Genomic DNA, 13,180 nt, shown 5'->3' with positions numbered 1-13,180 from the left:
CAGACCCAACAGCCGATAGATGAGAGAGAAAGCCCCCGAAGAGCCAATCCCTCTGCGGAGGAGGCGCGCTCTCCCGTGGCACAGTTTCGCGGCAGCCTGTGGGAGTGTCCGCGACTAGCGGCTTCTGCCCCGCCCCCATCCTTGGCTCCTGGGTTCTGGGTCCCGGGTCCCCAGAGAGGTGAGTCGGCTGCAGGTGGGCGTGTGGAGCGGGGCTGTCGGCGGTGCTGCCGTCGCAGGCGCCACCCCCGGCTCGCACCCGGCCACGTAGTTGAGCCGCGCGCCAGAGTGCTGCAGCTTCGCCAAGCCCCCGGCCAGCTGGGGCGCGGAGTCGGAGCCGGGCGCCCTCAGAGGCCGGAGCGGCCGGGCCTCGGAGCCTCGGGGGTGAGCAGCCGCCGCGCCTCCGTGTACCTTGCTCGCTAGCAGGAGGTTTCCGCTAACTCACAAGCCCCAGCGTGCGCTGTGGCCTGCCTGGGCTCGCCCTGTAGCGCCCGGCGAGATGCTGGAGGTCGGCCTGTGGAGGATGCGGGGGAGCTGGTGCAGGCTACCTGGATGACAGCCTGAACTTTTCCCAGGGATTCCTGCCAGCCCATTAGGTCACGTTGCGCATTTTCCTCTGAGATCTCTTGTGCTTGCTGCTGAAATAAAAGCGGTATTTCCCCCAGTTTCCTTTTAGGACATTATGACTTTTCTCCTTTGCAAGACAGTTCAAGAAACTGGCAGAAAAACAAACTCTTCCCACTCTCAGGGACTGTGTTGTCTTCAGGAGTTTGGGGTCAAGTCCAGCGAATGAGGAGGCTCTGTTTGCATCCTTTCCTCTCCAGTATCCTCAGAGGAGCTTCGTTTCTAACATCTTTCTAGCATTCAGGGCCATGATCCCGAAGCCTTGAGCTGTTTACAAGGAGAGAGAAGCTGTCTCCTGAGCCCCAAAATGGCGGCTAAGATGGAGATAACTTTGAGCTCGCAGTCCCACATTCAGGCTTCCTCCAAGCAAGAGAGACATATAATAGCAAAACTAGAAGAAAAACGGGAGCCCGCTCTGCAAAAAGACTGGCCCGATCCTGAGCTCTCCCGCCAGAGTTTTAGACGGTTTTGTTATCAAGAGGTGTCTGGACCCCAAGAGGCGCTCTCCCGTCTCCGGCAGCTCTGCCGTCAGTGGCTGCAGCCTGAGGTGCGCACCAAGGAGCAGATTTTGGAGCTGCTGGTGCTGGAGCAGTTTCTGAACATCCTGCCTCCGGAGATCCAGGCTCGGGCCAGGCATCAATGTCCAATGAGCAGCAAGGAGATTGTGACCCTGGTGGAAGATTTTTACAGAGCAGCCAAGGGACCAAAGCAGTGGGTAAGGAGGGTACTTTCTGTGGTCCCCAGGATTTCTTTTTCATCTGGTTAGTGTTTGGTTCCTGGACCCCTCCCTAGATAGAGTCCAGAATTTCAAACGTTGCTTCTGGCCTCTATTTGGAACCCTCCTCCCCGCACCCTCCTAGGGAGATGTAACAGGTTTTCAGAAAACCCAGCCACAGGCATTCCAGTGAGAAAGTAGAGGATCAAGTAAGGCTCTTGAAACTTTGCTGACAGGTCTCCCCTGACCCTTTCTTTTTGAAGTTTTTCTACAGTCAGGATTCATAGCAGACAGGGTCATTCTACTGGATAGGAATTTGATTTGGGGGGAACTTTATTAGACCTTGTCCGAAGTGTCTTGCATATTGCCTTTAGATCAGGAAACTCCAGCTCAATTGGCTAGTATTCCTTCCAAATCCCACCCCCAAGTCAGACCGCAGTAGGGACCTAGGGAGGAAGCAAACAATCATGTGCTTTGGTGAACGGAAGCAGTTAGGGAACAGGGGTAGGGCAATCCTCTTACTACTGAGATCTCTTTACCAGGAGAGCCTTGGGCAGAACAATTTATAGGTAAGGGTGGTTTTTAATGGCCCCCACTCTACTGCTTTCCAATCCTACAGGGCCTGTTTCCAGCAGAAGCAGGGAGGCAAGTGAGCATAGGGTAGGAACCTGCTGGGTGGGTGTCATGGCTGACCCTGATATATTTGTGCCTGCTCTCTGATGACTTTGACTCCAGGCCTTGAGAAAGCCCCAAGCTTTAAGGACAGGAAGTATCGGCTGATTTGAAGCAGCCTCCTTTTGGTCATTCTGCACGTCCTTCCCTTGCTTCCTTTGAGTTTCAGCATTCTCTCTCAAGGTTGACCCCCAGGCCATTATCAGAAATTTCCAGGGAAAAACAGTCATTACAGAGCAGTGAGAGGTCAAGCTGCCCTCAGACAGTCCTTGAGTTGTGCTCTAATGCATGGGCCTTGTTCCTAGGTGGCTGTTTGTATGGAGGGCCAGAAGGTGCTCTTGGAGAAAACTGGATCCCAGCTTGGAGAACAGGAACTGCCAGACTTTCAACTGCAAACTCCTAGCAGATATCCCAGGGAGAGCTCTCTGGAGGAGACGTCCCAGGCAGGATCTCAGGATCAGCGGAGCCCCCGTCATTGGGAAAAATCCCTGCTCCTCCAGGACCCAACCCCCAAATTGGCTGAGACAGGTAAACACTCAGTGCCTCTTCTCTCCCTCTCATCATCCCTTTATCTCCATCAAAGCATTTCATGGTTCTAAAAAGCCATAGACCAGGTATTGGGCTTTTTTTCAATATTGTATGTGATAGTAGATCTTTATTCTCCAACAAATTTCACTAATTAGAATGATAGTGTTACTAAAGTGTGCTTTTATCATTTTCTGTTCATGACTATTTGAGAATCCAGTGCACAGGATTATTCTAGTGCCTACTTTTCTGTCCCTTTCAGAGCTACTTATAGTGAAGACAAATCCAAATATGACCACTGATGAACTTCCATTCAAGCTGTGGCTGAGTTTTGTCACTTAAAATGGTCCCATGTTTAGAAGGGACCTAAACAAGATTCTGCTAATTAAAGAAAAAAACCCTCTCCGTTTTATGTCCTGCCTCTTTCTCCTCCTGTGACATTGTCTGTGTCCATTTCCTTATCTGTCTCTGGTACAATGCCAGTATAATTGCTGGCCCTGCTCTACACAGTCCTGTGGTCTCTCTGACTGAATGAAAGTGACACTTTGGCCAGTCTAGGTGATGTGAATACAGTATATGGTCAACAGGTTAGAGAAGAAGGTTACAAGAAAGCTAGATTCCTTAAGATTTGCTACATTCAGCGAAACACTTTGATTTCATTATTCTCAAAACTCATGAATGGAGAAGACCTAGGGCATCCAGCAGGAAAGCACTGTGGCCCTGGCTGAGGTGCTGCCCCATAACCTACGGCCTTCATGGCCCTAAAGAAAGTGGACCACACGTACTCCCTTCTTTTGCCTCAGCAGAGGCAGCTGGGTGTGCATGCTGTCTCCATTTCCTTTTATTTGATTCCAGAGAGGGTGGAGTCTCATGCTCAAGGTTCCTCCATGTTGTAGCATGTGTCGGTACTTCATTCCTTTTTATGGCTGAATAATATTCCACTCTGTGGACATTTGATCTGTTTATCAGTTGATGGACACTTGGGTTGTTTCCACTTGTTGGCTGTTATGAATAGTGCTGCTGTTAACAGTTGTGTACAAGTTTTCGTGTGGATGTCTGTTTTCATTTCTCTTGGGTGTACACCCAGGAGTGGAAATGCTGGGTCCTATGGTAACTCACTGTTTAACCTTTTGAGGTTGGACTTTTCCAAAGTGGCTGCACCATTTTACATTCAGCAGTCTATGAGGATTCCAGTTTCTCTACATCCCTGTTGACACTTGTTATGTTTTGTCCTTTTTATTGCATCCATCGTATTAGGCATGAAGTGGTATCTCATGGAGGTTTTGAGTTATTTCCCTAATGACTGATGATGTTGAGCATCTTTTCATGTGCCTGTTGGCCAATTGTGTATCTTCTTTGTAGAAATGTCTATTCAGATCCTTTGCTCATTTTTTAAAAATTTATTTATTTATTTATTTTTGGCTGCATTGGGTCTTCATTGCTGTGCATGGGCTTTCTCCAGTTGCAGTGGGCGGGGGGTACTCTTCGTTGTAGTGTCCGGGCTTCTCATTGCTGTGGCTTCTCTTGTTGCAGAGCACGGGCTCTAGGCATGCAGGCTTCAGTAGTTGTGGCTCGCGGGCTTAGTTGCTCCACGGCATGTGGGATCTTCCTGGACCAGGGCTCAAACCCATGTCCCCTACATTGGCAAGTGGATTCTTAACCACTGCGCCACCAGGGAAGTCCCCTTTGCTCATTTTTAAACTGGGTTGGTCTTTTTATTGTTGTAAGAGTTCTTTGTATAATCTGGATACTAGACCCTTATGTATAATTTGCAAATATTTTCTCCCATTATGTGGGTTATCTTTTCACTTCCTTGATAGTATCCTTTGAAGCACAAATGTTTTGGATGTTGAGGAGGTCCAATTTATCTTATTGTTTGCTTGTGCTTTTGGTAACATATCGAAAATACTATTGCCTAATCCATCAACACAAAGGTTTACACCTTTGTTCTGTTCAAAGAGAGATAGGTTTAGCTCTTACATTTAGGTCTTTGATCCATTTTGAGTTAATTTTTGTATGTGTCGTGAGTCGGGGTCCAACTTCATTCTTTTGTATGTAGAAATCTAGTTGTTCAGCACCACTTGTTGAAAAGACTATTCTTTACTCCATTGAATTATCATGACAACCTTGTTGAAGAGCAGTTGACCATAATTGTGTGGGCTGCTTTTTAAATCTGAATTTAAATTAAAGTTAAATAAAATTAAAAATTCAGTTTCTCAGTCACACAAGCCACATTTCAAGTACTCAGTAGCCACATGTGGCTAGTGGCTGCCATACTGAATAGATCTTCCACACGGCAGGAATCCTGTTGGATAAAAGCACTGTTGTGGAGTTTCCGTAATTAGGGTGCATGTCTGGCCCATATCCCAATTTCCAATCACATATGCTGTCTATCAACTTCATAATGGAAGAAAATACCACACTCACTGGATTTACCATTATTTGAAGAGAGAGTGGTGGTCAGTGTCCATGTAAGTGAGGGTATATTTGCAATGTTGAAATTTCTGATGGGTTTGCTTTTCCCTATTTCTCCTTTCTTAAACCTTTCCCCAAAGGTAGGAAGGAGGGAGGGGTTGGAGAACTTGTTTCCTAACTTTAGTCTACATCAGAATCACCCCAGCTTCCCCCTGTTAACTGCAGACTTCCAGGTTCCATCCCCCAGAGATTCTAACTCAGCAGCCTTGGGGGAGCAGGGGCAGCCTGCTTGGTGGACAGCTGCCCCAGATGAGTCTAATGCAAGTTGCCAAGTGGAGAACAGCACTTTGAGAAACTTTGCCGTGTATCTCATAGCTCTTTTGCTTGGGTTCTTTCTTCGAAGCCCAGAAATGAAACATATTCTTTATAATTATAGAGGCCTCCAGAATGAAAAGTGACAACAAGGAAAATCCACAGCAGGAGGGAGCTAAAGGAGCAAAGCCATGCACGTTGTCAGTGGGCAGGCCCAAAGGGAATGGTCTGCAGAGCCCCGAACCCAGAGGGGCGACTGTGAGTGAGCCCCGGTTGTCACGGAGGCAGGTCAGCCCCCCACGCGCTCAAAAGCCATTTGCTCACTACCAGAGACATTGCAGGGAACTGGAATACATCAGCAGCCCCCTGAAGAGCCATGCACTGAGAGAGCTGAAGAAAAGCAAGGGAAGCAAAAGAAACCTGAGCAGCCGTTTGCAACGTCTTGGTCACCAGCCGACCCGCTCGGCGAAGAAACCTTACAAATGTGATGACTGTGGGAAAAGCTTCACGTGGAATTCAGAGCTGAAAAGACACAAGCGAGTCCACACAGGGGAGAGGCCCTACACGTGCGGAGAGTGTGGGAACTGCTTCGGGCGGCAGTCCACCCTGAAGCTGCACCAGAGGATCCACACTGGAGAGAAGCCCTACCAGTGTGGCCAGTGTGGGAAAAGCTTTCGCCAGAGCTCAAACCTTCACCAGCATCACAGACTCCACCATGGGGACTGAAAGCAGGGCTGGGTCCTCTCTGTTCAGAAGAAGGTACTTGCATTTCTCCTTCCCCTCGCTTGCATGTAAATCACAAAGACGTCTGCGTGACTTACAAGGAAGAAAGCAAGAGACCCCTGAGGAGTGATGGCGCCCGTCGGGCTGGTGAGGCGTTGGTCGGGAAGAGGCTGACGGGGGACTTGATCGTGCACGGGGTCGTGTACGATGATGGGGGAAGAGATGGCAGGTCTAGGCATTGGGTCAGAGAGCACCGGGGTGTCTGTTGGAGAGTGGGGAGTCACTACTGAGGGAGAATCAGGACGATCCTGCAGATGTGCCCCACACCTTGATGTTAAATCTCCCCCTGCTGCTTTATTTATCCTCTAAATCTGTTCAAGGATAAATCCTATATATAGTTATGCGTTTGCTGTCATACCAGACAATCTTTATCATTGCACACACTCCTTTAATAAAGATGAGTGATCTGCAAGAATTTCAAGGCAGAAGTTCATTGGAATGTAAATCCCCTAATATTCTTCCTGTCATTCCTGGCTCTTCATAACGAAGGACACATGAAGTGGGAGTATGGACATGTTTGTGTGAGGAGGGGGTCTCCAAGTATTAGTGCTTTTACCAAATAAATACACATATACACACACTAAAGGTTCTTTTTATATCAAAGCACCTTTGATTTGGTAAAAGAAAAATCACAGCTGCTGCAACCGCCCACCCATAGTGATAAGGAAAAGCTACAAGAAGCAAGACTGCTAAGACAGCAAAGGGAATCCTTCCTACTTTCCTTTCTCACTTAGGCCAGTAGCTTTAAGAATAACAAAATGCTTGGGGTGATGAAAATATACTAAAACTGAATTATTTCAGAACAAGTACCCCAAATCATTGAAACATTCATTAATTTTATGGTATGTAAGTTATACCTCAAAGAAGTTTCTAAAAATGACAAAATGTATTTATCTAAAATGTTAAAGTTCTAGAACTAGGCCTGAGAGATCATCTAATCCCACCCCTCATTCTCTCAAAATGAAAATTATAACCCAATCAGTATACAATTCTTAGTCACACTTAGTGGATATCCCAGTTTAGAGAAGACTTTTGGTAGGTGGGTGCAGTATGTCAAGCAGGAAACAGGTGCAGGTAGCGTTCTTCCTAAAGCATCAGTATCATCAGGTCACTGCTGGCCACCTCAGGGCTATGGTTGTGCTACTGTGTCCCCCCCACCAAGGATCTCAGGTTCCTCTGACCACAGAGGGACAGGTGCTCACATGGGCAGCCCTGTCCCCCAGGTCTTTGCACACACTGTTCCCTTTGCCCTTAGGACCTGCCACCCCCAGTCCCTCTCGCATCTCACAGGAGTTGCCAGCTCTGCAAAGCCTCCTCTGACAAGTTCTAGGCAGAGGTAGACTTCACCAGTGGCGCTCAACCTGGTAGCAGATTCGCCCCCTAGAGGATATTTGGGAATGTCTGAAAACACCGTTGGTTGTTAGGACTTGGGGGAAGGGAGCATAGCTCCTGGCCTCTGGTAGGTACAGACCAAGGATGTAGCTAAACATCCTGCAGTGCACAGGAGAGCCCCCAAACAGTTATCTGTTCCAAAAGTCAGTAGTACCAAGGTGGGGGAACTGTGCTATATATGTTAAAAGCTCTTTAAGGACAGAACCTTGATTTTCCATCACTTTAGCTTTAGAACTTAGCCCACACCCAGCCAGGAGAAATAGGTGTTCAGTAATTGAAGAGTTGAGGGCCCCTGCTTCACCCTGGGGCCCATTCCTGCCTGAATTGGAGATCCCGGTGGCAGTCATTGAATGCAGTGGACAAAACCTCTCATCTTTTGGGCAGAGAGAGACTTAATGGGAGCCCAGTGGCCTGCTTCCTGGTATTTGGTGGCCCTTCAGAATCTAATCCAAGGTCCCTTTCCCAACAATTATGTTAGATGTTAGAAGAGTTTATCTTTATTGTTAGGCCTGCCCGTTATCTCACTCCTGTCCCCTGCCTCTCACCGGTCAGAGCCTCCTGATTCCTTATTCTGTTACCACCTTTTTTTCTCCAGGCCAGTTTCACTGTTGTTTCTTAGTAACTTCCCTAATTATATTTACATCTGTATTAGTTTCCTCTTGGTGCTGTAACAGATGACCACAAACTTAGTGGCTTAAAACAACACAAATGTCTTCTCTTATAGTTCCTGAGGTCAGAAGTCCGAAATCAGCTTCACTGAGTAGAAGTCAAGGTGTCAGGTGGGCGGGTTCCTTTGGAGGCTCTGAGGGGTGAATCCGTTTCCTCGCCTTTTTCAACTTCTAGCGGCTGCTGGCATTCCTTGGCCTGTGGCCCCTCCCTCCATCTTCAAAGTGCGCCCCTCCCTCCATCTTCAAAATGCATCCCTCCAATCTCTGTCATCACATCACCTTCTCTTCTGACTCTGATCCTCCAGCCTCCCTCTTAGGAGGACCTTTATGATTATATTGGGCTCACCCAGATAATCTGAGATATCTCCCCATCTCTAGATCCTTAACACACCTGCAAAATCCCTTTTGCCATATAAGGGAACATTCACAGGTTCCAGGGATTAGGATGTGGACCCCTTTGGCGGGGACTGTGATTCAGCCGACCACATCCATCTAGTGAATCAATTTGGTTAGTCAAAGACGATCTCTCCTAAAAGCAAAGGCACATAGATTTCCACTTTCCTTAGATTTGGGACAGGAAATCTCTCTTAAAATAAGAGCTTTGTTTACGTGGTATGTTTTGAAGAACCCGTGTGCGTGTGTTTTCTGTTTTCTGATTATGAAATTAATAATTGCTGAATCTTAATGTCTTTGGGTACCTGTTCAGCTGTGGACCTTGAATAAATGTGACAAAATCACCACTCGGAATATCACTCACTCCCAAAAGGTTTTCAAGCCTGTGGTGCTGCCGCCTCCCCCAGCCCAGTTTTCCTTTGACAGGTGAGGAGTGCCCGTGAGGGTCTGAAGTCCTGGTAGAAGGCCCCTGGGCACTCAGCCACATTTGCTGGTCTGTACTCACTTCTTCAACTGTGGGAGTCCCCATGTGTGGTTCCACCAGAGGGTCTCAGCACAAAACATTGACCTGCTGACTTACAATCGGCTACCCCATATTAGAAAATAACCTCTCTCCTTTTGTGTGCAGGCTTTACCCACGCAGCGGTCTGTTAAAGTGTCACCATGTTTTCTGAGTTTGCCCTGTACTCACCCGTGTGGGGGTGGGATGATTCCTACCTTGGTTATTTGGTCCCTAGCTTACCCCAGGAGACAGGGAGAGGGGAAGATTGCATGCATATGTGAGGGATCTGGACCTCGCAGATTTCTCTGAAAAGCATTTTCCATCTACAGCAGATAAGGGCTTGTAAAACCCGTCCCATAATACCGTTACTGCTCCCAACAAAATTAACAACTCCCAAATACCATCTGATAGATAGAGTTGAAACTTCCCCCAGATATTTCTAAAACCAAAATGCTATTTTTTACAACTTTATTGAGATATAGTTCACATATAAAATATATCCATTTAAAGTGTACAGTTTAATAATTAAAGTAAATTCACAGTGTTATACCACCATCACCATAATATAATTTTAGAACATTTTCAACAGCCTAAAAAGAAACCTTTGGGACTTCTCTGGTGGTCCAGTGGTTAGGACTCCAGGCTTCCACTGCAGGAGGCATGGGTTCGATCCCTGGTCAGGGAACTAAGATCCCACAAGCCGTACAGTGTAGCCAAAAAAAAAAAAAGAAAAGAAAGAAACCCTGTCTCATTAGCAGTCACTCCTCACTCCCCATCCCTGGGCCCCCTTGAGCCCCCTTCCTCCTTTCACTCAGCACAATGTCTTCAAGGTTCATCCATGTGGTAGCACATGTCAGTACTTTATGCTTTTAGTGGCTGAATAATATTTCACTCTGAACAGACCATGTTTTTTTTTTTTTTTTTTTTTTTGCGCTATGCGGGCCTCTCACTGTTGTGGCCTCTCCCGTTGCGGAGCACAGGCTCCGGACGCACAGGCTCAGCGGCCATGGCTCACGGGCCCAGCCGCTCTGCGGCATGTGGGATCCTCCCGGACCGGGGCACGAACCCGTGTCCCCTGCATCGGCAGGCGGACTCCCAACCACTGCGCCACCAGGGAAGCCCCAGACCATGTTTTGTCTATCCATTCATCAGTTGATGGACATTTGGGTTGTTTCCACTGATTGGCAATTATGAATAATGCTGCTATGAACATTCATTTACAAGTTTTTCTGTGAACATATGTTTTCATTTTTCTTGGTTGTATACCTAGGAGTGGAATTGCTGTGTCCTATGGTAACTCTATGTTTAAGAATTTGAGGAACCGCCAGACTGTTTTCCACAGGGTCTGCACCATTTTCCATTCCCACCAGCAGTGATTGAGGGTTCTAATTTCTCCACATCCTTGTCAACACTTGCTATTATCTGTCTTTCTGATCGTAGCCGTGCTAGTGGATATGAAGTGGTGTCTCATTGTGATTTTGATTTGCACTTCCCTGTTGGCTAATGATGTTGGCATCTTTCCATGTGTTTACTGGCCATTTGTGTATCTTCTTTGGAGAAACAGCTATTCAAAATCTCTGCCCTTTTAAAACTGGGGTTTTTGTCTTTTTATTGTTGAAGAGTTCTTTATATATTCTGGATTCAAATCCTTATCAGATAAATGACTTGCAAACATTTTCTCCCATTCTGTTGTAATGTAATACTTTTGCACAATTGCAGTAACTCTCTTTAAAGCACTGTCACCTGCCAAAATACAAAACTGACTAATACGGTAACAGTCCTGAATTGCCAGTGAAACAGACATGTGAGGCAAAATGTCACTCCTGCCTCTAGAAATTCGTCTGGACCAGATAAGGGCAGAGCCAACTAGGGTAGCCCCAGGAACTTACCTTGGTCTACCTACCTGACCTGACTTAGTCAAGTCTGAGGCAGCTCCATAAACAAACCAGAGTGGACTTGGTACCAGGCTAAGACCAAGGATGGCTTTGCTCGCAGCTCTGTTGTCCCCCAGCCCCCTGACCTGGATGTGTCACTTAAATTCTTCAAGCCTGTTTCCTCCACTGGAAATGGGAAGACCCACTCTGCTTACCTCACATGATTGGTGAAGTGAACACACGTGTGTGAAAGTATTTTCTGTAAAGCGTTACATAAAAAGAAAATTATGTGTCAAGTAAAACAGCATCTTGAAGTCTCCTTCTGTCAGCTTTTCAGATCCAAATACTTGTGCCTGGAATGAGCAGAGAGGCCACAGGCGTTCGAGGGTGGAGAGGTCCTATTTTCCTGGATTTGGCACTTGCTCACACTGGGGTCGCGGTAGAGAATGTCCTGGAAGGGGAGAAGAATTTCTCCAAAAGTCTGTTTATGAAAAATTGATGTCCTAGAGGGAGGCACCCCAAAGCAGAGGGACCCACCCTTTCTTCAATGCCCCTTCATGCTGCTCCTTACTTTTCTTTTTAACATTGACTTTTTAGAAAATTTTTTATTGTGGTGAAATATACATAACAAAGTTTACCATTCTAACCATTTTTATTGTAGGATTCAGTGGCATCACGTACATTCACAATATTGTGCAGCCATCACCATGATCCATCTCTAGAACTTTTTCATCTTCCCAAACTGAAACTCTGTCCCCATTAAACACTAACTCCCCGTTCCCCCTCTTGCACCTTGCATTCTACTTTCTGTCTCTGCGAAGTTGCCTACTCCACATACCTCGTATAAGTGGAATCATACAGTATTTGTCATTTTGTGACTGTATTATTTCACTTAGCACAATGTTCCTGAGGTTCATTAGAATTTCTTTTCTTTTTATGGCTTAATAGTACACCGTTGTGTGGATAGATCACATTTTATTTATTTATTTATTTATTTATTTATTTATTTATTTTGGCTGCGCCATGTGGCTTGTGGGATCTTAGTTCCCAGACCAGGGATCAAACCTGGGTCCCGGCAGTGAAAGCACCAATTCCTAACCACTGGACTGGCAGGGAATTCCCATGGATAGACTGCATTTTAACCATTTATCTGTCAATGGACACTGGGGTCATTTCCACCTTCTGGCCATTATGAATAATGTGCTCCTTACTTTTTACAAATACATAGTTTCAAAAACCCCAATGAAAAATTTGCCAGAGGGCCCCCGAGTCTTGTGAGAGTGGCGCTGCACGTTAGTGTTCCTGGAGCAGCTGCAAGCAGGAATCGGGGCAGAGGTCCAGAGAAGGGCTTGTCCTAGGCTTGAGCAGAGGGTTAGGGGCCAGGAGGGAGACAAAGGTGGCAGAGGGAGGCCATCCCGGATGGGAGCAGCTTTAAGGAGGGTGGAACAGCCAAAGATGAAGGTTACAAGTTAGGGCTCACCTGGGTCCCCCTGGGAGATATGGGGCCATGGATGTGTCTGAGTGTCAGGAGGGGACACCTGCACCGAGGTCTTGGGAGAACAGGAGCAGTGTTTTCAGCAGTGGAAGGGAAGGCCAGAGTCGCAAAATTCTTAAAGTGGCACAGTCTTAGGAAGTGACGCTGCAGAGAGATAGATGATTCATGTGGAATGGGGGTGTGCAGGCTAAAGACAGTGTCCAGAGAAAGAGTTTTAAGGCATTTATTTTACCTTTTGGAAAACTTTAATAAAGGAGCGTCGGGACATAGTTCAGCATAGACAAGTGTTTTAGTCTGGGCTGCTGTAACAAAATCCCACAGGCTGGGTGGCTTACAAACAATACATATTTATTTCTCACAGTTCTGGAGGCTGGAAGTCTGAGATCAAGGCACCAGCATGGTCAGGTTGAATTCTAGTGAGAGCCCTCTTCTTGGTTCATAGATGGGCTGTCTTCTTGCTGTGTCCTTACATGGTGGAAAAGCTGAGGGAACTCTTTGGGGTCTCTTTTTTTTTTTTTTTTGCGGTACGCGGGCCTCTCACTGTTGTGGCCTCTCCCGTTGCGGGGCACAGGCTCTGGACGTGCAGGCTCAGCGGCCATGGCTCACGGGCCCAGCCGCTCCGCGGCATGTGGGATCTTCCCGGACAGGGGCACGAACCCGTGTCCCCTGCATTGGCAGGTGGTCTCTCAACCACTGCGCCACCAGGGAAGCCCTGGAGTCTCTTTTATAAGGGCACTAATCCCATTCATGAGGGCTCCATCCTCATGACCTACCTCCTAATACCATCACACTGGGGATTTTAACATAGGAATT

The 13,180-nt window shown here is 47.1% G+C and overlaps 1 protein-coding gene across 1 annotated transcript; it reads left to right on the top strand.

The window, feature by feature from the left end:
* Window positions 1-50: 50 nt before the first annotated feature.
* Window positions 51-8,826, top strand: ZNF174 (zinc finger protein 174). Its single transcript, XM_082644066.1, has 3 exons — window positions 51-1,336; window positions 2,314-2,536; window positions 5,385-8,826. The coding sequence occupies exons 1-3, from the start codon at window positions 929-931 to the stop codon at window positions 5,984-5,986; spliced, it is 1,233 nt and encodes a 410-aa protein (XP_082500192.1). The 5' UTR covers window positions 51-928; the 3' UTR covers window positions 5,987-8,826.
* The last annotated feature ends 4,354 nt before the right edge of the window (window positions 8,827-13,180 follow it).

Source organism: Mesoplodon mirus, assembly GCF_964341445.2.
Source record: "Mesoplodon mirus genome assembly, chromosome: 15".
NCBI classification, from domain to species: Eukaryota; Metazoa; Chordata; class Mammalia; order Artiodactyla; family Ziphiidae; genus Mesoplodon; species Mesoplodon mirus.
Note: the sequence above shows the minus strand (reverse complement) of the source record. Positions and strands in the feature narration are given on the sequence as shown.

Excerpts from the sequence above, each read along its gene's own strand:
- ZNF174 (XM_082644066.1), top strand. The coding sequence starts at position 929 with ATGGCGGCTAAGATGGAGATAACTTTGAGCTCGCAGTCCCACATTCAG. Across the intron at positions 1,337-2,313 it reads CCAAGGGACCAAAGCAGTGG|GTGGCTGTTTGTATGGAGGG; the intron begins GTAAGGAGGGTA and ends CCTTGTTCCTAG. Across the intron at positions 2,537-5,384 it reads CCCCAAATTGGCTGAGACAG|AGGCCTCCAGAATGAAAAGT; the intron begins GTAAACACTCAG and ends TTATAATTATAG.